The 22956-nt window shown below is 38.1% G+C and overlaps 1 protein-coding gene and 1 long non-coding RNA gene across 4 annotated transcripts in view; one reads left to right on the top strand and one right to left on the bottom strand.

Moving 5' to 3' along the window:
- The window catches only part of LOC105218410 (nuclear migration protein nudC), a 40419-nt gene extending 17672 nt beyond the window's left edge, over positions 1–22747 (bottom strand). The window contains exons 1-3 of the mRNA XM_011193972.3: positions 22584–22747; positions 22330–22532; positions 3423–3579 (exon numbers count right to left, since the gene is read on the bottom strand). Coding sequence (XP_011192274.1) covers positions 3423–3579; positions 22330–22532; positions 22584–22652 — 429 coding nt within the window. The 5' untranslated portion in view covers positions 22653–22747. The remainder of the gene's footprint in view (positions 1–3422; positions 3580–22329; positions 22533–22583) is intronic.
- Positions 804–2717, top strand: LOC128921323 (uncharacterized). Of its 3 annotated transcripts, none has more exons than XR_008470776.1 (3): positions 804–1264; positions 1349–1634; positions 1710–2717. It is a non-coding gene; the product is annotated as an uncharacterized LOC128921323 (long non-coding RNA). The 3 variants fall into 3 exon arrangements; XR_008470777.1 differs by having other exon boundaries at positions 1739–2716; XR_008470775.1 differs by having other exon boundaries at positions 1755–2713.
- Positions 22748–22956: the final 209 nt, after the last annotated feature.

Consider the following 22956-nt stretch of genomic DNA (forward strand, 5'->3'; position numbering starts at 1 on the left):
AATGTCGCTTTGAAGCCAGCGTCTTGAACATTTTGAAGACGGCAGCGACATATCAAACAGCAATTTCATTGTTGCCGTACTAACATCTTTCATTTCAATAATATTTAGAAATTTAGTTTAAAGTGAAATTATTTGTGCAAAAAATGTAATAATGATCGATTTATTTGTTTTAAATAATCGATTGTTATTATAAATGATATATCAAAGTTATTTTACGTTTCTGCTGGCAAAATAACGTCACAATTGTTAGAAGTTTGAATAATTTTACATTTCACATATTAGTGGCAGCTCTACAGCGGCCATTGTCGTCGGCAAAATTAGAAACATTTCTAATTTGGCGACAGCGAAGACTTCAACCCTTTTGTCGTGAAGTCGTGCTGTTGTCAAAAAATCTGTGCCCATAAGAACGCATATATTTTGATATTTGACAGATGTCGCTTGTCGCTTGTCGTCTTCTATGTGTTCAGCACATTAAGTGCCTTGGAGACGATCAAATAATTGCGTCAAACACTTTAAGTGTGTTGATGTCGTCGGCTCTCGTCGGCTACACGTACGCTACACCGACTTGTTGTCGGCTCTGTTTGATGAAAATCAAAAATTTTTGATATTTCTATTTGACGGACGATAATTTGATCGTCTCCACTCATGTTTGACAAGCATGAGCTCATTTGCAGGGAAAATTTCAAGCTGAGAAGACTAGAAAAGTGAAGTGAAGCGAAACGGGAAAAATAAAATAAAATTAAATTAAATAAAATAAAATAAAATAAAAAAAAATAAAATAAAAAAAAATAAAATAAAAAAAATTAAATTAAATTAAATTAAATAAAATAAAATAAAAAAAATTAAATTAAATTAAAATAAATTAAATTAAATTAAGTTAAATTAAATTAAATAAAGTAAAATCAAACATAATAAAATAAACTAAATAATATAAAATAATACAAAAATGGAGAAATTTTTTTTCATAAGAATTACAGCACATGCCAATAATAGATAATCATCATCTGACGATGACATGATGACCGTACGTTACGAGCTCAAAACTAAACTGATGTTTGACGTGTTAATTTGAACGTTTGCGGGCAACACACGATTGAACATCACTAACACATATGCACTGTTTGACGCAATTATGTGATCGTCTCCAGGGCACTTTAGAGACAATCGGTGTGTACGTATAGGATCACTTAACCGTCCGGTCAATGACCAAACTTTCACCATTCGTTCAATGACCGGGTACCCAGGTGGAGCAGATGTAGAAGTCGTTAGTATACTGAATAAAAAATTTTTATGTGTAAGTTGTCTATATGGCATAGGAAATAACTATAAATGGGGACATATTCTATAGTTCTAGTTGAAATTACGAAAGCTGTGTGCCTAAGTCAATGGATATTTAGGTACCTCTCCCCTTTCCATTTCGGACGGAAAGAAATATCGGAAGCTGAGTGCCAAGGTCAATGGATATTTATATTTCGGACGAAAAGAAAGAAACATTCAGTTGGAATTCTACAAGCCTAGTGAACAGAGTTACAGATAAAGATACAAAGATATGTGAAAAAAATATACAAAATAAATATTAGTAAACAAATTATATTTAATCTAAATACAAAGGCTGATTCAACGAGTTTTCGACGGTAAGGCGAGATTTATTTATTTTATTTTCAAGTAAATTATTTATTTTATGTTTTCATGTTTTATGTATTAATTAGTATAATAATATACTATATAATACTATTAGTTATTTTTTACCATAGAGTCACTCGTTCGCAAGAAAATAAAAAAAATTCGAGAAAACGTTCGAAGCAGATGATGACCACGTTTTGGATAGTAGTGGCGATGAATTTTTTCCACCAAACGAGGCGGTAGCTTAAATACGCAACGACACAATATGATGAAATTGCACCCAATAATGAAGATGAACATGAAGAAAGTGAAGATGGAGAGGATGAAGAAAGTGATATAGAAGCGACGTTGCCTGGACTGAAAGCAAAAGATGGTACTCAGTGGGCAACGACACCACCAAGTGGACATCAAGCTGAGAGACGTAATATTGTGCGAGAAAGACACATTTAAATTATTTTTCACATCGGAAATGGCTGGCGTATACAGCATTTTATGCATTTTTGACAATTTTAATAACTTCTGCTCCAATACGAGACATTTGCGAGAGCTGTGTACTCCATTCGTTGAAAATCGTGCGAATAATGCACAAATTATGAGGCATTTCTCAACGAGAGTGGCGATTGAATATTTTCTTGATCAAGCTGTCAATCTAAATGCGCAGCCAACATCATCTGTATCATTGAGACCTCAGAAGCAGCGCGATTCGACTGGAAGGAATAAGATTACTGCTATGAATGTCTTCAAAGTGAATTCAAAAAACGTCACAAAACTAGAAAAATATGTTCAGTATGTGAGAAACCTATTTGTATTACAACCACGACATGTGAAGGATGTACAGAATAATTTAATATAATTTAATTCTTATATAGCACTGTATCATAATAAATACAGCAATATAAATAAACAAATAGCAAAATAATAGAAAATAATATTACTATAATAAATAAAACCGGAGTTATTTTGTTCTTACTAACTATTTTTTTATCAGCGGGTATCCGGGTACCTCGTTATTGAATGGAGGGGGTATCAAGTTTGATAGTTAATAACATTTATTAAATAATTGATTCTAAAAAATTTTGACGAAAAATGGGTGTCAAATAACTTTAATTTTGGAGATCCAGGCGACTATAAAATTTTTTTGACGAGTTAAAAAAAATTGACATGTAGATTGAAATGGATACCCGGATACCCGGGTACCCAGTCATGGACCGGACGGTTAAAGCTCTTCGAACGTGTCAACTCCTGTTGCGGCAATTCTTAGTTTATAGGAGAGGGGGCGCCGAAGAGAGGAGAATCGCGCCTTTGCATTTTATAGTTTTTGTAATTTGCAAATACATATAGAAATATGCATAATAAAATATGCAAATTAAAATATGTTAGAAAATAGAGAATAACGAAAATAAATATAAGAAAAGTTGAGAAAATGATATGAAAGAGAATGAGAGAAAAACACCAACAGAGTTGTCGAACACAAATTGCTAGTGTGAACGCAATGGACGACAGCAAAAGAGAATCGCCTGAGAATTCGCAACAAGAGTTGCCCCGTCTGTAATCGCACTTACGCTTTTTTAGAACATGATAAGACTTTGCCCATGCCTGGAGATGAGTAAATTGTTTAAGTGAAATATCTGATTATAAGTATATATTTAAAACAAATTAAAATGCCGGTGTTTTTAGCATCTGAAACCCACCTCACCCCTTAACACTACTTCAAAATCACGTGCTTTATTTAAGCAATTTTTAGTTTTGTGTATTCTGAAAATATTTCTATGCGAATACAGTCTGAAATAAAAATATACCTCAACTTCTTGCAGAGTTTGAGTCCAAGAATAATTATCTAGAGTGCAACCGTTTCCAGTATTTGGTTTGAGCTTGCCAATTTCGTCCTTCTCAGATTCATCATCTACATGATTTATTGGTTTTGAAACCTCGTCTTTAAGATCTTTTTCCTCATCCCTAAAAAGAATATAAAATGTAATAATTAAAAACAGTTCTTCGTAATAGTAGTAACACCAAGATTCATTTATCAAAACTTTGGTAACTTGATAGCAACTATTTCAATTTTTTTACAACCTTTCTATATTAACAAAACAGTAATAGTTTTTTCGAAATTTGCGGTATTCGAGACATAATTAATAGGGTCATCGCATGATTTTTTAAAGTCGTGTTAAAGATACAACAGTTAGAAGAAGGAGGTGTCCGAAACGCTTAGTATGCAGCTGGAAACTTTGAACGCATTTTTCTTAAACCCGTGTTTTTCAAACATTCCTTATCGTATCTAAAAAAAAAAACAGCTTGACCAAGACTTGAATTTTGTAGGGTACATTTAGCACATGTAAAGCATGGATCGTTCTACTATTATTTAAAAATTCCAAAAACTTCGATTTTGTACAGCAAAATATATTCACTTGACCGTAGTGCGTTCCGTGCGTTTAAGCTTACAGATTATAACATCGCTAACTTTTTCGATTCCGATAAGCCAATCAGAAGGAATAGTGGAGAAAGTGCGGGCCCATTTTTTCGAGGCGGGGGTATTCAGGCTGTAACTCATGTTTCATACAATATTTTTAGGTTAAAGTTTATATTTATACTGTCGAAATATACGTTAATAAATGATAATAAACTTAAGGTTTTATCTATTTATTGGTCTTAGAAAAAAATTCTAAAAAATCACTAAATAACAGGCCGCCATATGAGCCTTAAGTTAATAAGAGTATCAGTTGATATTAGGAAGAATATATTAATCTGGGGAATACAGTTATAAGGTTGATATGAAACTGGCAGAATACAATGAACAGCGATGGCTTTAATAAATTGTTAACATGTTTTTATTGCAAGAAATTTCTTTTAAAAACAAAATAAGGAGTTTTAGTAAATAATAGTATTAAATTCATTCGTTATCATACTTTTCTGTTTCTTAAATACTACATGACTAAACATTAATTAAATCAAATAATTCTGGTTCGCATTTAGTTGTTTTTACTATAATATTATTTAATTTCTAAAAAGAAATTGGGAATATATCTCTAATTCTAGCTCTTTGTAAATAAACTCGATAAATGGTTATGTATGCAATCGCCATTACACTTATTTATTCATTGACACAACCACAGCACATACAGTAGAAAACCTTTTTGTGAGGAATTCTCGGTGGTAAGATAGCCGCCATCTTGGTAAAACACAGTGCTGTATATATAAAGTACTTAAATTTTAAAGACTTTAGTCATAAAATATTAAATATTATATAGATATTATTATTATTTATTTATGCTATATTTCATTCATAGAAGATTTTACCATCTATGTGTGCCATATTATATGCAAAAAATTTATATAATGAAGATGAGCTATTTTTTAGATTAGATTAGATTATATTGTGAGGATTGCACCACGACCTAAGGTCTATTGTGCCCTCTCCAGTTATCACAGCACCCCCTCCAACCCCGTCACGTTAAGAAATCTTAACAGTGTTGCAGGGCTGATGCATGCGATACTTCCTCTTTGGGGATAAAGAGCCCCAATTGACTGTCCCCTCTCCTTCGCGATCGCCGGGCAGTCAAGGAGTAGGTGCTCTGGTGTCTCCGCCTCTAAGTCACAAAATCGGCAAAGGTCCGACGATTGTATTCCCATTTTGTGCAGATGACACCGTAGTCTGCAGTGGCCGGTATATAGTGCCACCAATTGTCTCAGCTTGTTCCTGGGGAGCGCCATTAACTGTTTGAATCTTTTCAGATTGTATCCTCCTAGGAACAGTTTTGAGTGGCGAAGTCCCTGCATGTGCAACCAACAGCGATTCCTGCTTGCTGCCTCCTCCTCTTTCAGGCGGGTTGTAAGAACATGCCGACCAACCGCAATAAAGGGTTCTGGCCCGATTGGGTTGGTGGCCGCGGCCTTCCTTGCCAGTTGGTCCGCGAATTCGTTCCCCTTTATTCCTTTATGCCCTGGAACCCAAGCTAGGGTTATGCTGTTATTTCTGCAAATCCTGTTCAAAGTATCTATGCAGTCCGTAACCAGCCCCGAGTCCACCTCGAAGGATGATAGTGCCTGAAGAGCTGCTTGGCTATCGCTGATAATGGCTATGCGTTCCTTATGATATCCCCTGTCCAATATTACCTCTGCACACTTGGTAATGGCATAGACTTCAGCTTGGAAGATGCTGGGGAAATTGCCCATGGATAAAGACAGCTTCAGGCGTGGCCCCGTTATCCCGGCGCCTATACCAACTGCTGTCTTTGATCCGTCAGTGTACCATTGTTGTGTGCTTCTACTTATGAGTTCCTTGAGAGTTGAGTCCTCCCATTCCCTTTTGTTGGATATTACTGTTTTGAAACGTCTCACAAGATGAACCCTTTTAATGATATCGTCCCTCGGCAGGAGAGTCATTGGAAGCTTCCTACCGATGATATCTAGTTGCCTGGCGCTTAGCATCTTGCTGTTTCCTAAGCCTGGCCTTGTTAGCGCCAGTAAGGTTTTCTTGGCCATAGTGCCAACCACCAAATGAAGTGGGGTAAGGTTTAGGATTGCCTCCAAAGCTGCAGTTGGACACGTGCGCATAGCACCAGTGATGCATATACAAGCCAACCGCTGCAGTTTGACCAGTTGCTTTTCAGCTGTGGCCAGGGAGATCCTTGAAGACCAGACCACCGCTCCATAAGTGGTTACAGGCCTCACAATCACGGTGTACATCCATCGCAGTATGTGCGGGCTACAGCTTCAAGTTTTGCCTGCCAGGCGTTTGCATACCATTAGTGCCTTGGTGGCCTTCGCTATAACGGAGTCCACATGCTTCTTCCACCTCAGTTTCGTATCTAATAATACTCCAAGATATTTTATTTCCACTACCCCAGCTACCGCTTCGCCATTGAGTGTAATGGAACCCAGGGCTGGGAGCGATCTTCTTCTTGTGAAGGGGATAATGGCTGTTTTTGATGGATTGATGTTCAGTCCAACATTAATACACCATTTCCTCGCTAGGGTTAGTCCTCTTTGGACAATGTCTCCAAGAGTGGGGAGAATAAAATACAGCGCTCATACAAGTAATTCTCTGTCGTAAGTTATTTTTAGCCATATTTATTTAAACTATATTGACACAAAATTAATTTAAAAAAAATGCATTTTTGCTAGTTTTTACTGAAATTATTTAGAATATTTATATTAAAAATATTGTAATCTGCAAACATTATGTCCTGATTCTAATGAATAAGTATTTCAATTTGTCGCAGCTTTCGCAGCAATAAAACGGTTCATGTCCCTCATCAAACCACTAATATAAATACTATAACTGTTGGTAATATTCAATTTTCAAAAAAATTTAAAGGGTCAAATGGAGTATTACTAGGGTGGCAAACGATGTATCGATGTTTTTGAAACATCGATGTTTCCGTCAAAAAGCATCGATGTTAGCCATCGATGTCTCGAATCTAAAAACATCGATGTCACTTTCAACGATGTTTTATGTCGATGTTTTATATAAAAATTTGACTTCACACCTTCACACTTTTTGGGGTATTACTCGAAACCCTCTATTTGGATACGCTTTATTACATTGAAATTCGATTTTTGTAAAATACGGAGAATTCATTAAGGGAATGTGCGCTTGGACAATACTGCGGTTACTTTTATGATTTATTTATACAATTTAATTCTGGCGTAGGCTACTGCGTTAGATCAGAGATTCAAGTTACTGCATTTTAAAGATGGTATGGCTAAAAGACATACTTTTTTCAAATCAAAGAATCGCGCTGATACAACGGAATCTTCGGATGAGTGTGAAACAGAATACTCGTTTGATATTTGGAACCAGAATAAACATTTGGTCCACCAAGAAGTGAAATGTAAGCTGTCAAATTTATCTATAATTACAAGGACGGAAGGTTGAAGAGAAAGTGTATCTCGGCTGTTACCCCTACCAATCAGAAGCCAATAGAGTTTGGGTTGACATGAATACTGTGTTTCCGGAGTTGTATAAATAGGCTTATTAATATTTACACATTGTGGTCACTTCAGTGCCGAGTAAACGACCGTTTTCTAAACCCAGGGAAACTATCACTCAGGAGTAGAATCGAAAAGAAATGACAGTGGAAACACTTCGTTGTTTTGAAATTCTGTTATTTATTGAGAAAAAAAAACTTTAACAGACATATAATGCTAAGTGAAATAAAAGGTATCAACTTAAGACGTACTACATTTCATATATTTATGCTTCTGCTTCTGTATCCCATAGCTTTTCACACTAAATTTAAAATAAGTTAAAAAAGTTCAAAAATACATCGATGTTTCGATGTATCGATGTTTTAATGGCTGATGTTTTTGATTTCGATGGGTTTTGAAGAAACATCGATACATCGAACCATCGATGTTTCATTTCACGATGTTTGCATCCCTAAGTATTACCAACCCAGGTATGAATTTTTTTTAATTTAAGATTGAAGAAATATTCAAATCGCATTATACATAAGAATCTAAAATATTACTAACTTAGCAATAAATAACATTTAATACTACAATAACATTGAACAAACATGCGAAATAAATTAAAATAATCACAATAATTATGAAAAAAATAGTATTTAATATTTATTTGTCATCATCAGACTTTAAAATTTTTGTGAAGATTAAATGCTAGCACAACACCCTAATTACCACAATTGTAGCAAAAAAGGGTACCACATAACCCAAGTACGCCTCGGTGGTGTGTAAAAAGATGAAAAATAATGTAAATAATGTTTTTTACTGTATATACTGAGGACACAACATTTCTTGTGACTCAGTTGATGCGAAAACATACACCCCTAATACAAATGTCGAATGGCAGTAGAATAGACTTCATTTGTTTGAGACGAGTATATTTTATTTGCCATTGTATAACTTGATCGACATAAGTATGTACATTAATTGTGTCAATTGTTTATGGGTATAATGAACGATAAATCTGACAAAAAAAAAATTAGTTTTATAATTTTTGCATAAATGTTTTCGTTCATATTTGCCACCCTTTACATGTTCCTTACTTATTTCTTTCAGCCACATTATATATAGGTTAGGTTTGTTTGGTGGCCCAGCAGGCGCCGTATAGACTAGTTATGGTCCTTAGCAGAGACCTGTAGAAGTGCACCGCCACTCTTGTGTATAAGTTAAGACATAATGCCCAATTTCCAGTTGGGTACGAATGTGGTGAGGCCAATACAACATCTTGCCTCATCAGCAGATTGTGTGGGCAACGACCGCCACTAAAGCAACCACATATCAGATTACATAAACAGTGTCAATAGCCGATTGCGAAAACAGTTGACCAGCGATCGTTGCTTGCACTATCACCAATTGTATGAAGCAGAGTAAGCACGACGCAGACGTCAAAGCCGGCAGCGTCGACTACTGAATATGCGTTCTTAGGGTTTAATGGTTAAGTTAGGTATTGGGCTAGTTTAGATTTAAGTTGAGCTTAAGCCGGAGCACACGTTCCTGGCCAATAAAGAGTACTTGCAAACATATAACTTGTATAATTATTGCCGCGTCCGACGACCGGCTCATACAGTGACTACAGCGTACATCTTTTACTGGCGCCCAACGTGGGCACGAAGAGGAAAATTAGCGATCAACAACCAACAACCCAGCCACAGAGCAACGGAATTATCATTTTTATTGAAAAATTATGTAAGTGAATGGCACAGCCAATCGTCATCATTTGTTAAATTAATAAAGCAGCATTATATAAAGAGTGAAGTGATCTTTTTTTTATTGTTTTGGTGGCCGTTAACGATTGCGCCGCGTTTGAGTGAAAAAATACTTGTGTGTGTTAGTTTGTTCAGGGTCTAATGAGCCACCCCCCCTTACGATAAAGAGCTTTACGATAACTCAGTGCAGGAATTGATAAACCATACTAGCAGGTTAGGTGTGGCAGACGTTGTGGAAACAGAAACGGGTATGCAGCTGCTGCAGCTGTCCTAAATGAAAAATTTAGATGTGATGCCCAAATACGTTCGTATCGGGTTTAAAAAGACCCCTACACCAGGCTGTATTCCCAGCTAGACCAAAGGATCTACCAAGTGCCTTGGAACTAGCTCGCGAGGCCGAGTCGAGTCACGATAGGTACATGTTCGCGGCAACTTACGCTAAAAATGCCGAAGAGAGAGCTCAAAAGTCAGGGGGTCAAAAATCCCAAACTAGGCGGCAAAATAATTATTCACAGAATAGTGGCGGCGATGCCAATCACGCAAAAAATCCACATTACTTCAAGAGTCAGGGCAGAAATAATGCAGGAAAGGCTTCATCATTTAGGCAACGCGAAAATGATAGGGATTTTCGTGGTAGAGGTCCCGAACCTATGGACGTCGATCCTAGTTCGTTTAAATTTAGGCACCCAACGGAATACCAACAGGCACAAGCTGCCGGTATTCACAATGCTCCCGTTCAGGGAAATAAGAGACAGAATAATTCAGAGCGTATGACAGATTTTAGGCGTCAAAGGGTCAACAATTTGAATCATTCGGATGTTGATCAGGATTTCCAAGCGTATGAGGTTGCTGCCGCAGCTGCAGTAGCAGAGGTAGACAATGAAAATGGGGTTGACTACGAAAGTGACTCTATTAATTTTTTAGAGGCCACTCCCGGCTACCGTTCCTTGAGCGGACGTTGGCTGGGAAAACACTAAGGTTTTTAATTGACACGGGGGCGGCAAAAAATTATGTCAGGCCCGTAAAGGAGCTTAAAGGCGTAAAGCCTGTAGATTCCACGTTTAATGTGAACTCTATCCATGGGTCCAATAAAATCAAACAGAAATGCCTGATAAATATTTTCGGGGTAATATCCCCATTCTTTGTGTTGGATAGTCTAACACTGTTCGACGGAATCATAGGCCTTGACCTGCTAACGCAGGTGGGCGCGACTATTGACCTAGACGGAGGCAAAATAAATTATGGTACCATGTCAGATGATCTGCAATATCATAAGTGCAGCAACGTTAACTTTACAAATGTCAACGACATACAGGTACCAAGTTCAGTGAAGGCAGAATTTAAAAAAATGATCCTGAAAAGGATTAAGGCATTCGCGGACTCTAACGAGCTGTTGCCATTTAACACTTCGGTTGTGGCCACGATCCGAACCAAAGATAACGAGCCTGTTTATTCGAAGTTGTATCCTCACCCAATGGAAGTGGCAGATTTTGTCGAAAAGGAAATAAGAGAATTGCTACGCAATAAAATCATTAGACCGTCAAGGTCACCTTACAACAACCCAACCTGGGTCGTGGATAAAAAGGGTTACGACGAGTTAGGCAACAAAAACAAACGTCTGGTTATTGATTTTAGGAAGCTCAACGAGCGCACTATTGCCGATAAGTACCCAATGCCGAATATTTCAATGATTCTGGCAAATTTAGGGAAATATGGGAAATATGAGTTTTGTCGATTGCCATTCGGTTTGAAGAATGCTGGAAGCATAATTTTTTCCGAAAATGAATCGGAACATGTCAAACATATAAACTGGGTTTTGGAAAAACTGTGTGAGGTCAACATGAAAGTGTCACGAGAAAAAACACATTTTTTTAAAACAAGTGTGGAATATCTCGGTTTCATAGTAACAAGAGGTGGGGCAAAAACTGACCCCGCAAAGGTCAAAGCCGTTCAGGAATATCCTGAACCTAAGGATTTGTTCATTCTTAGATCTTTTCTAGGGCTAGCAAGCTATTACAGGTGTTTCATAAAAGATTTCGCCTCCATAGCAAGACCTCTAACTGAGATCCTAAAAGGTGAAAATGGCTTAGTAAGTAAACACAAGTCTAGAAGGGTACCCATTGATTTTAGTGAGGCACAACGCAATGCCTTCGAAAGATTAAGAAACATCCTAGCATCTGAAGATGTCATCTTAATGTATCCAGATTTTAAAAAACCATTTGACCTAACGACAGACGCCTCCGCTAACGGCATTGGCGCAGTCCTCTCGAAGAATGGTAAACCAATTACAATGATTTCAAGAACGCTGAAGGATAGGGAAATGCATTATGCAACAAATGAAAGAGAATTACTGACCATAGTATGGGCTTTAGGAAAACTTCAAAATTACCTCTACGGAACTAGGGACATCAACATCTATACAGACCACCAGCCTCTAACGTTTGCGGTTTCTGATAAGAACCCGAATGCAAAGATAAAACGGTGGAAGGCATTCATAGACGAGCATAATGCTAAAATTCATTATAAACCTGGTAAGGAAAACTCTGTCACAGATGCTCTCTCACGGCAGAACATAAATGCGTTGGAGAGCGAACTCAAATCTGACGCAGCGACAGTTCACAGTGAATTGTCACTGACCTACACGGTCAACAGAAAAACCCATAAACTGCTTCAGGAATCAAATAGTTTTGGAGGAGTCGTGTTTCCCTCTGAAACGAAATTTTATACTCTTTGGCGGAAAAGCCGCCACGTTATTCACCTCAATAATAGAAACAGCCTCATTGACGAAGTAAAGGAGGTTATTAACCCCCTCGTGGTGAACGCGATTCATTGCGAGCTACCGGCGCTAGCCAGCATACAACACGAATTGGTAAGATGCTACCCATCTACCAAATTCTGGTACTGCAAAAACATGGTGTCGGATATTACGAACAAGGATGAACAAAGGGAAATAGTCACTACTGAACACAATCGTGCTCATAGAGCTGCGCAGGAAAATGTGAAACATATCTTCTGTGACTATTATTTTCCGAAAATGTCCAAATTGGCAAACGAAATTGTCACAAACTGCAATATATGCACGAAAGCCAAATACGATCGACACCCTAGAAGGCAGGAACTCGGCGTTACGTAGGTGAAATGCTGCACATAGATATTTTCTCCACAGACAAGAAGCATTTTTTAACTTGTGTTGATAAATTCAACCGATACCGTCGCGGACAATAACACAGTACTTCCAACGGACAGGTAGAGAAGTTTTACAGTACCATGGTAGAAATTGTTAAGTGCCTTAAACTTGAAAAAAGAATAAGCGATACAATGGACCTGATCACTCAAGCTACCATTGAATACAACCGAACAATACACTCGGTCACAAATAAAGAGCCTATTGAGGTAATATACGCCTCAGCCGAAGAATTCCGAAAGGAAGTGAAAGGTAAAATTGAACAAGCACAACAGGCTCAGCTCGATAGAAATAACCCGTCAAGGCAGAACAGGGTCTTTGAAGTGGGGGAAAAGGTAATGGTAAAAATTAATAGAATGGCAAGAAGCCTAGACTTTCTGGGTTCAGCCCTTAAATTTATCACAGGTACCCCAGACGCTGACGATTTCCACCAAATTAGAATGACAGAAGCCCAACTAATAGAATCCAACAATAGACAAGGACACAGGATCAGATTAACGCACTAACTAGTACGATGAATGAACTCCTCAAAGAGGCGAAGAAAGAAAAAATCGATACGGCGCACCTTTTTGTAATTTTACTCACTCGAAATAGGATTATGATCACGGAAATTCAAAATAGAATGCTCGCAATAACCCTTGCGAAAATATAGGTAGTAAATCCAGTAATCATTGATGACGATGGTTTGAAATCCATATTGGTTGGGCCAATCACTGATATAGCAATCACTGAACTAATGGAACCGTTAAAGTTATTCAGCACAATGATGTAATTCATTTTATAATCAAATATCCTAGAGTTAAGTTTTTGTGTAGGAAAGTTTTGATTTTTCCGGTGGTACACAACAGCGTCGTGCTGCAAATCAACGAAAACACAGTGGTCGAGTGCAAGAGCGGAATTTTGACGGTCAACAACTGTGAAGCAACAACTTCAACGTTCTGCAGATTAACTACAAATACAACATGCGCTCTGCAACTTCACACCGGTGGCACAGCACATTGTAACACGCAACCGAGTCACCTTAACGCTAGCACCATAGTTGACGATGGAGTCACAATCATTAACGACAGCCCAACCAGAATCGCCATTGATGAAACACCTGAGAAAAATGTAAGTGGCACGTATCTTGTCACTTTCGAGGACCATGTGTTCCTGAACGGCACTAAGTACGTTAACAGAATGAGCAGGCTGGAAAAGGCTCCAGGTATTGCCGCTTCACCCCTGCTGAACATCTCTGGCCATGAGACCATTTTGAGTTTGCCTTACCTTCTCCGCCTCAACAATCAAAATCTACAAACCATTGACGAAATTAAAGAAGAACTAACGAAGCTTTCATCCTGGGTCTGGGAGTAGCTGCGTTGATCAGTGGCCTCGCTTTCCTCTGGCAGTACATAAACACGAGCATTACACGAGTTTAACCTGGTAGTGAAAGATATGGCAACGAACGAGGACGATCGTGTTTCGAAGGGGGAAGTAGTTAACACATAATACCCAATTTCCAGTTGGGTACGAATGTGGTGAGGCCAATACAACATCTTGCCTCATCAGCAGATTGTGTGGGCAACGACCGCCACTAAAGCAACCACATATCAGATTACATAAACAGTGTCAATAGCCGATTGCGTAAACAGTTGACCAGCGATCGTTGCTTGCACTATCACCAATTGTATGAAGCAGAGTAAGCACGACGCAGACGTCAAAGCCGGCAGCGTCGACTACTGAATATGCGTTCTTAGGGTTTAATGGTTTTAGGTATTGGGCTAGTTTAGATTTAAGTTGAGCTTAAGCCGGAGCACACGTTCCTGGCCAATAAAGAGTACTTGCAAACATATAACTTGTATAATTATTGCCGCGTCCGACGACCGGCTCATACAGTGACTACAGCGTACATCTTTTACTTATATTTCACACTTATATATCCAAAACAATCAGCCAAATATGCCGCGGTGGTTTTTATATTCACTGAATTTTTCCCAAAGCAAACCACGTCTATGTTAAATAGGGTTATACATAAAAATTTCTGTCATCTCACCGCTATTCTACTACGAAAGTTTTCGCTTAATGTTACTGCCTCATATATCAAAAATAATTATTTTATATTTAAATGATACGTTTGGTTCCGAATGCTGGATGTTGACGCTGAGAACGATGGTAGACTTAGCTTTGATTAACGCCAATTTAAAGATGTATTTAACTCAACGATTATTTTGCAATGTAACTGTATAAATTGTTATGTTACTTTCCGCTTACTGAAATTATTTTGAGCCAAAAATGAGGTATCTTTAATATAATAATTAATTTAGCACGTAGCACGTAGCGTAATAAACGAGTGGAAAAGCATGGCATTTATCCAACATTTTTTTATATTTCCGTTAAGGCGCGTTTATAATAGCCACCCGAACTGTTGAATTGCTAAATTCAACATATGAAATTTCTTTAATTTCTGAAGTAGGAAAAGCGGAATAGAATGTGATTGCACGAAATGAGTAAATCCTTCACCAAAATCCCCATAGACGAAAATGGTACTTTTGGGGAGATTTTATTTTGGGCTAATTAACATGAAACAGGCCTCAAAAGAATTCAAATTGCAAATAATTTCGACTAATTGTGCGAATATATTTTTCATCTGGAAAATTTAGCTGTAGTCCAAAGTATATAGACACATTATTATTGCGTCAAAAGTAAGTAAAGACATAAGTATTTTTTGCTTAAAAATTTAATTAAAGGTGCTATAACATAACATCATATCCATAACTACGAGGGCTGCTATATATATTTCTGGCCTAGGCAACACTAAGTGTTGCCAGGTGCAATCTGACATTTCCATTGGAAAGTTTGACATTTTTTACCATAACATCACTCAGAACGTTTTGTCATTTAATCGTGAATTGTTTTATTTACAGGGAATTAAAAAATTTATTTCGGCCAAAAAATGGAATTAACTCGTGAACATTTTCGTGCGATCATTTTTCACAACTTTCGGCGTGGATTATCGCGACAAGAGTGCATCGATGAACTAAAATCTTTGTATGGCTATGAAGCACCATCCTATAGCACTGTGAAAAACTGGTACAAGAAATTCAATCGTGGCCGACGCTCGCTCAAAGACGAATTCCGTGAAGGTCGTTCAAAAACAGCCGTTGTTCCAGAAAACATCGATGACGTACGTGAACTGATAATGCAAGACCGTCATGTAACATACCTTCAGATAGAGGATACCTTCTCGTTGAATCCCACACAATTTGACAATCGCTCAAAAAAAGACTCAAAAAAAGTGCTTCGAAAATTGGTTTGAGCGCATGCAAAAGTGTATAAATCTTGATGGAGAATATTTTAAAAAACAATAAAACCATTTTCGTTGATAAATATTCCTTTTTTATTATTAGGCCAGAAATATATATAGCAGCCCTCGTATTGTCATAAACGTAATACTATTTAATAGACAATAATCGGGTTTCATAGGCACAATTCCGATTTCTATGGCGCCGCGATCTGAGGGCAACGTTGGAAAGAGGACGTCTTCCCGATTAAAAAATATATAGGGTTATAGGTACCGCAGACTCCTAGTTTCCAGATATTCGGCTTTAAAGATAAAAAAATCAAAATTTTCAAAAAGCAAATTCACACATTTTACGCTCTTTTTTTCACTAAAAATATTTAATATTACATTACTAACATTCAATAAAATTCAAATTTTACATTTATTTAAAGTTTTTTAAGCAAAAATTACTTATTTCAAAAATCACTTTTCACTCTAATATTTATGTGTTTACAATTATGCGGAAAACGAGCGCTGCCACATTGTAGATACCATATATAAATTCATCCATAAATTCCTTTTTGCTAAAATTCCTCTTCTTTTATTTAACAAAATAAATTTTTAAAAGTCATATAGAGAGGACAGTCCCTTATGTTGCTAACAACTGTGTTGGCTCGACCAGGCCGCCAGTGCAGAATGGAGTTCTACGCGAAAAAAACTTCGAACACAACTGGTTTTGACTCGACCAGGGTTATTTTTTTTAAACCGCGGCCGAAGGCAGGTAGTGCAGAAAGGAGTTCTATGCAAAAGAACTTCGAACACACTTGGTTTTGGCTCCACCAGGGTTATATTTTTAAAGCGCGGCCGAAGGCCTCCAGTCCAGTAAGGAGTTCAACGCGAAAAAAACTTCGGACACCCCGGTTTTGGCTCGACCAGGGTTATTCTTTTAAAGCGCGGCCAAACGCCGACAATGCAGCGCGGCCGAAGCCCCCAATGTGAAAGGAGTTCTACGCGAAAAAAAATTCAGATATACCTGGAAAGATTTTTTATATACATACTTGATGCAGAAAAAAGTTCTACGACAAAAAGCTATGATATGCAAGTAAATAAAACGAGGTCATTGAAAAATCCATCATCTATGGTTTCTAACAAGTGGCAACGCTAGGTTTCAACACAATTGTAAACACAGAAACCTTTTCAGCCTGTGATAAATGATTTTTAAAATTAGTAATTTTTGCTTAAAAAACCTTAAATAGATCTAGAATTTGAATTAAATTGCATGTTAATAGTGTAATTTTCAATATGTGATGTGAAAAATGTGAGAAAATTTAAACACGAATATTTAAAAATCTATAAGACCGATTAAGAATATTTATATATATAGTTGATCTCCTTTTTGCATGATTAACTGGGACAGTAAATTACTAGTGCCAAAAAAAAACCGTACAAAAAAATATTTTTATATAAAATTCACTATTGGGACCAATTTAAGAAAAAAATCGTGCCAAAAAATAGAAAACGTGTAAAAAAAAGATCTAATTTTACATGAAAATCTATCTATTCGTTGTGAGAATTTACATTTTTGTTATTGTTATAGACTTTTCTGGTATGATATGTACGTATGTATATGTACATACATATTGCTGTTAGAACGAGCAAGCAACAATTAATCTGGGAATGGTAAAAAAAATAATACATTTCAAAGTTCCGACATTAATCGCTGTGTCTTCTTTTTTCTTACTTCTTCATACAGCTTCATTTATTTGTTTACGTATTGAAACTAGGGGGATGGGGTCATATGTAGAAGTTCACGCAAGTGAGGAAAGTTTCTGATTGCCATTCACTTGGGAGTGGCCAGGAACGATTCTTTTACATATGACTCAAGCAGCTCACAACTTCCGGTTTTAGACCAAGTATCCCCTGGGTAGCCAACAGACATCCGTTTGAAGGCGAAGCCCGCTTCTGCGGTTGTGCGTAGGGTTTGGGACCCACCGGTGGATGAACGTCTTGCCACAATCCTCATCAAAGCGAGGTTCTTCAACATATCGCTGATTTGCGCCCACGCCCCAACGGAAGAGATTCTATAAGCGCCTATAACGTAGCTATGAGCGCTGCCCCCGCCACGATGTCAAAATCGTGCTTGGTGATTTTAACGCCAGGGTGGGTAAAGAAGGTGTCTTTGGCACAACAGTCGGAAAATTCAGCGTCCATGACGAAACATCGCCAAACGGCCTGAGGCTGATCGACTTCGCTGGGGCCTGAAATATGGTTGTCTGTAGTACCATATTCCAGCACAAAAAAATTCATCAAGCAACATGGCTGTCCTCTGATCGAAACACGCGCAATCAAATCGATCACGTTGTGATAGACGAAAGACATGTCTCCTGTGTTCTAAACGTGCGTACGCTTCGAGGACCAAATATTGACTCGGACCGTTATCTACTAGCAGCAAAGATACGCACTCGCCTCTGTGCAGCAAAGAACGCCCGTCAACAAACACAAGGAAGGTTCGACGTCGAAAAGCTGCAATCACAAGCGATGCACGAGCGATTTTCTACTCAACTTGCTCTCCTGCTCTCTGAGAACACTCATCAGTATCTCGATATAAGGGAGCTGTGGAACGGCATCTCAAACTCATTGCATACCGCTGCAGCCAAAATAATTGATCTCCGGCAACGCCAAAAAACCAGTTGGTACGATGAGAGTTGTCGTTCCGCAGTGGAGAGAAAACAGAGTGCCTACCTCGCAACGTTGCGAAAGACCACAACGCGTTCGGGGTGGGACAGATATCGAGAACTGAAGAGGGAAGCGAGACCCATTTGCAGACGTAAAAAGAAAGAAGGTTTCAAGACCGGAGCATTATCATGTAGTGACCGAGGAGGTAATCTGGTAACGGATATCCAGAGCATACTGGGATTATGGAGGGAACACTTCTCCGACCTGCTGAATGGCAGGGAAAGTACAACACCAGGAGATGGCGAACCCGATTCCCCAATCGATGATGATGGAATAGATATTCCATTACCCGACCATGAAGAAATTCGAATAGCAATTACCCGCTTGAAGAACAACAAAGCGGCGGGGGCCGATAGATTACCGGCCGTGCTATTCAAATACGGCGGCGAAGAACTGATAAGGTGCATGCATCAGTTTCTTTGCAAAATATGGTCGGAAGAAAGCATACCTGACGATTGGAATGTCAGTGTGCTCTGCCCAATCCATAATAAGGGAGATCCCACAATCTGCGCCAATTACCGTGGTATAAGTCTCCTCAATATCTCATATAGGGTTTTGTCGAGCGTAATGTGTGAAAGACTAAAGCCCACCGTCAATGAACTGATTGGAACTTATCAGTGTGGCTTTAGACCTGGAAAATCGACAATGGACCAGACATTCACCATGCGCCAAATCTTGGAAAAGACCCGAGAGAGAAGCATCGATACTCACCATTTTTTCATCGATTTTAAAGCTGCCTTCGATATATTGAAGAAGAATTGATGTTGTTATCATCGGAAGCAACAACCGCGCCGTTTGTTCTGCTTTTTCCATACTGAATAAGGAAGCGAAGCGTATGTGTCTGGTGGTGAATGAGGACAAGACGAAATATCTCCTGTCATCAAACAAACAGTCAGCGCACTCGCGTCTTGGCTCCCACGTCACTGTTGACAGTCATAACTTCGAGGTCGTAGATAATTTCGTATACCTGGGAACCAGCATCAACAACACGAACAATGTCAGCCTCGAAATCCAGCGCAGAATAACTCTTGCCAACAGGTGCTACTTTGGACTGAGTAGGCAATTGAACAGTAAAGTCCTCTCTCGACGAACCAAAATCAAACTCCACAAGTCGCTCATTATTCCCGACCTGATATATGGCGTAGAAGCGTGGACGATGACAACATCCGATGAGACAGCTCTTGGGGTTTTCGAGAGGAAGGTTTTGCGCAAGACTTATGGTCCTCTGAACATTGGCAACGGCGAATACCGCGGACGATGGAATGATGAGCTGTAAGATTTATACGACGACATTGACATAGTTCAGCGAATAAAAAGACAGCGGCTTCGCTGGCTAGTTCATGTTGTTCGAATGGATGAAAACACTCCAGCTCTGAAAGTGTTCGATGCAGTACCCGCTGGAGGAAGCCGCGGAAGACGACGACCTCCACTCCGTTGGAGATTTCAAGTGGAAAGTGACCACTTGGCGTTTCCAGTTGGCGCCAGAAAGTAAGAAGAAGAAATTAATGACGCGCTCTGGTGGATTCGGCTATAATCGCATAAGCGGTTCCTACGCCAAATATTTACAGAGTACCGATTTCACTTCGAAATGCAATTCTCTTTCGTAACGCATGTCTATTCGTAACCCCCTGGCCTTAAACTCAAAGAAAGTACCAATTTTCCCACAGCGCCGCCACCCACAGAGAATGGCCAACACAGGACCTTAGGGCCCCTGCGGAGTTCTAGGCATTATGACTCCGAGTCTGATCAGACCAATCCAAGAACACCACCATCATTAATATATATAAGGACATCACCAAGAACAGAATGGAACGAACAGTGTAGGATTGATGCACTCAGGGTATTGATATAGGGTTCGAGGAAACACGTGTGCAATATATTGGCTGTGATCGATTGGCTAAGCGCTATAGAGATCCAGTAATTCAAACAAACAGGCTGCACTTGTGGTGAAATCTTGCGCTAAAATGTCCTTTTAATCATGTGCAATAGTGTTGCACCATTTTCTTTGGTAGAAAAAAACTTAACTCTGCGCAAAATTTTTTTACCACTTCGTTTCTAGATGCGTAAATGTCTTACCTTTTATTTAATCAATTATACAGGGTTGTTGTGGAATCTGACAGTTGTCGGAATTAGAATACAAACGTTCGTGTCATGAATTCTGATATTATTGGTTTGATGTTCGAATCAGAAATTCTATTGGTTTTAGGTGTCATGGAAACCAATTTTATCGGTTTAACTATCAGAAATAAACCAAGAGCTTCATGGCTGACAGATATGAGACATTTTGTTCAAATTTATTTTGATTTCCCTTAATAATTTCTCATTTCAATTATATTTTTTGGGTTTAATGAACATTTTGAACTAATTACATGATTACAATTCCAAAAACATGTCTTGCTAATTTTTCCCCATGAATAAATAGCAGAACAGCTGATTCGAATATTGGTTTGCTTATATTCGAAAAGCCGAAAATCCAATCAGATTTTGTGACAACAATGAAAATCAGAATTGGTTTGCCATTCTCACATTCAGCAAATCTGTCGATAGGCTTACGTGGAGAAAATATATATGTATCTAGTAAAATAACTAGCATGAAGATAAAAGCTGCAAATTTAAATTGGCTTATAAATAAAAACTCTAAACTTAGGCCAGACAACAAAGTGCTTTTATACAATGTGGTCATAAAGCCGATTTGGATGTACGGCATTCAACTGTGGGGTACGACCTGTGCAACTAATATCGATATAATACAAAGGTTCCAATCGAAAATGCTTAGAACAATCACGTGATCACCATGGTACATGCGCAATGATAATATCCATAAAGATCTTGGTATCCCTATGGTTAAGAAAGAAGTAGATGACAGCAGATTGATATATATATCTAAACTCGGTGATCACCCAAACCCATTGGCTAATGCTTTAGTACAATCCTGTTATCAATCACGTCTAAAAAGAAGAGATATGCCTGCATACAAAAGAGCAACGTTTCACCAAAACAACTCAATCACCTGGTTGAGCTTGTCTAGTTTTAATTAGTTTTAAGATTTTATAGCTTATTGTTAGTCTTTAAAGAGCAGATTCATTAAATAAATGTATATTAAAAAAAGCCTTATAAAATTAGAAATTGTTCGACAGTATGAAGTGCGTTCTGCGATGCTAATACTACTACTGTTAAGTCGACTGGTTAGATATAATATAGATCGCACTTCATATTCTTAATGTATCCATTCCATAAACCAGTGTAGCACAATAAAATACTTTAGGGGTCGGCTTTAGTATACTATCCCAGGCTTTCGGTATAATAAAATGGGTATCGTTGGAAAGAGGAGGTTCTCCAGATTAAGAATATATATACATATAGCTGCTGCTGACTTATAGTTTTCGAGGCCGAAGGCCGCCAATGCGGAAAGTAGTTCTACACGAAAGAGTATTTCAATTCCCCCTCTTTGATAACTCCCGGTGTTGGCTCGACCAGGGTTATTTTTTTGAAGCGCGGCCGAAGGCCGCCAATGCAGAAAGTAGTTCTACACGATAGAACTTTTCATTTTCCCCACTTTGACTTCACAATGTGGTGAAGTGTAAGTGTAAAATAAGTGCAGAATATTAATAAAATATTCAGTATATATTGTGAAAATTTAAGATAAAAGTAGCACTTTTTTCAACTTTAAGTGCGAATATCTCGAAAACTATAAGTCAGCTGCATCTATATGTATATATATTCTTAATCTGGAGAACATCCTCTTTCCAACGATACCCATTTTATTACCGAAAGCCTGGGATAGTATACTAAAGTTTCCCCTACTTTAGTTTTCTTTATAATCCACTACTGGAATAAATGTTCATTATATCTACCTCAATTCTATCGAAGCAACATCTTTTGACTTCTTAGTATCCTGTTTCGATAAAACTTCGTTTCCATTCCCCGAGGTTTGTTCAATTGCTTTATCATATTGCTTATGGAAAACATTCAAAAGCAATCCTTCCCATTTCTCTGGAACAACACCAGTAAAGAAATCAGTTTTTCTTCGCAAGAAGCTGGCTATTGTATCTAAAAACTGAAAATACAATGTTAGTATTTAAATAAAATAAAAGATCGAGAGGAAAACCTGAGGAATTCCATCTTTGTGCTTTTCGGCTATTGCTAACAACAACGCGTCAAATTTTTCCACTTCCATATTACTGTTAATATTTCCGGTTAATATACTCTTTAACTCTCAGTAAAACGCGACGATACCAGAAGTCGATAACGGGCACAGACAAATAGTTAATCATAACAACACTTTTGTTGTAATTATTGGCTGTGGAGACCTCATATTACTTATGGTATGCAGTGCTTTCAAAATTTGTATGCTAACTATTGCTTGCAATGAATTGTCACATAAGGCATGTGGAAGTCAGGTGTCGGCGAATTCTTCTGTGAAAGGCCAGAGAGCGGTACTAACAGTTTCTATGAAAGTTTTTATGCGATCCTTAAGAGCT

This window comes from Zeugodacus cucurbitae, chromosome 4, assembly GCF_028554725.1.
Source record: "Zeugodacus cucurbitae isolate PBARC_wt_2022May chromosome 4, idZeuCucr1.2, whole genome shotgun sequence".
NCBI classification, from domain to species: Eukaryota; Metazoa; Arthropoda; class Insecta; order Diptera; family Tephritidae; genus Zeugodacus; species Zeugodacus cucurbitae.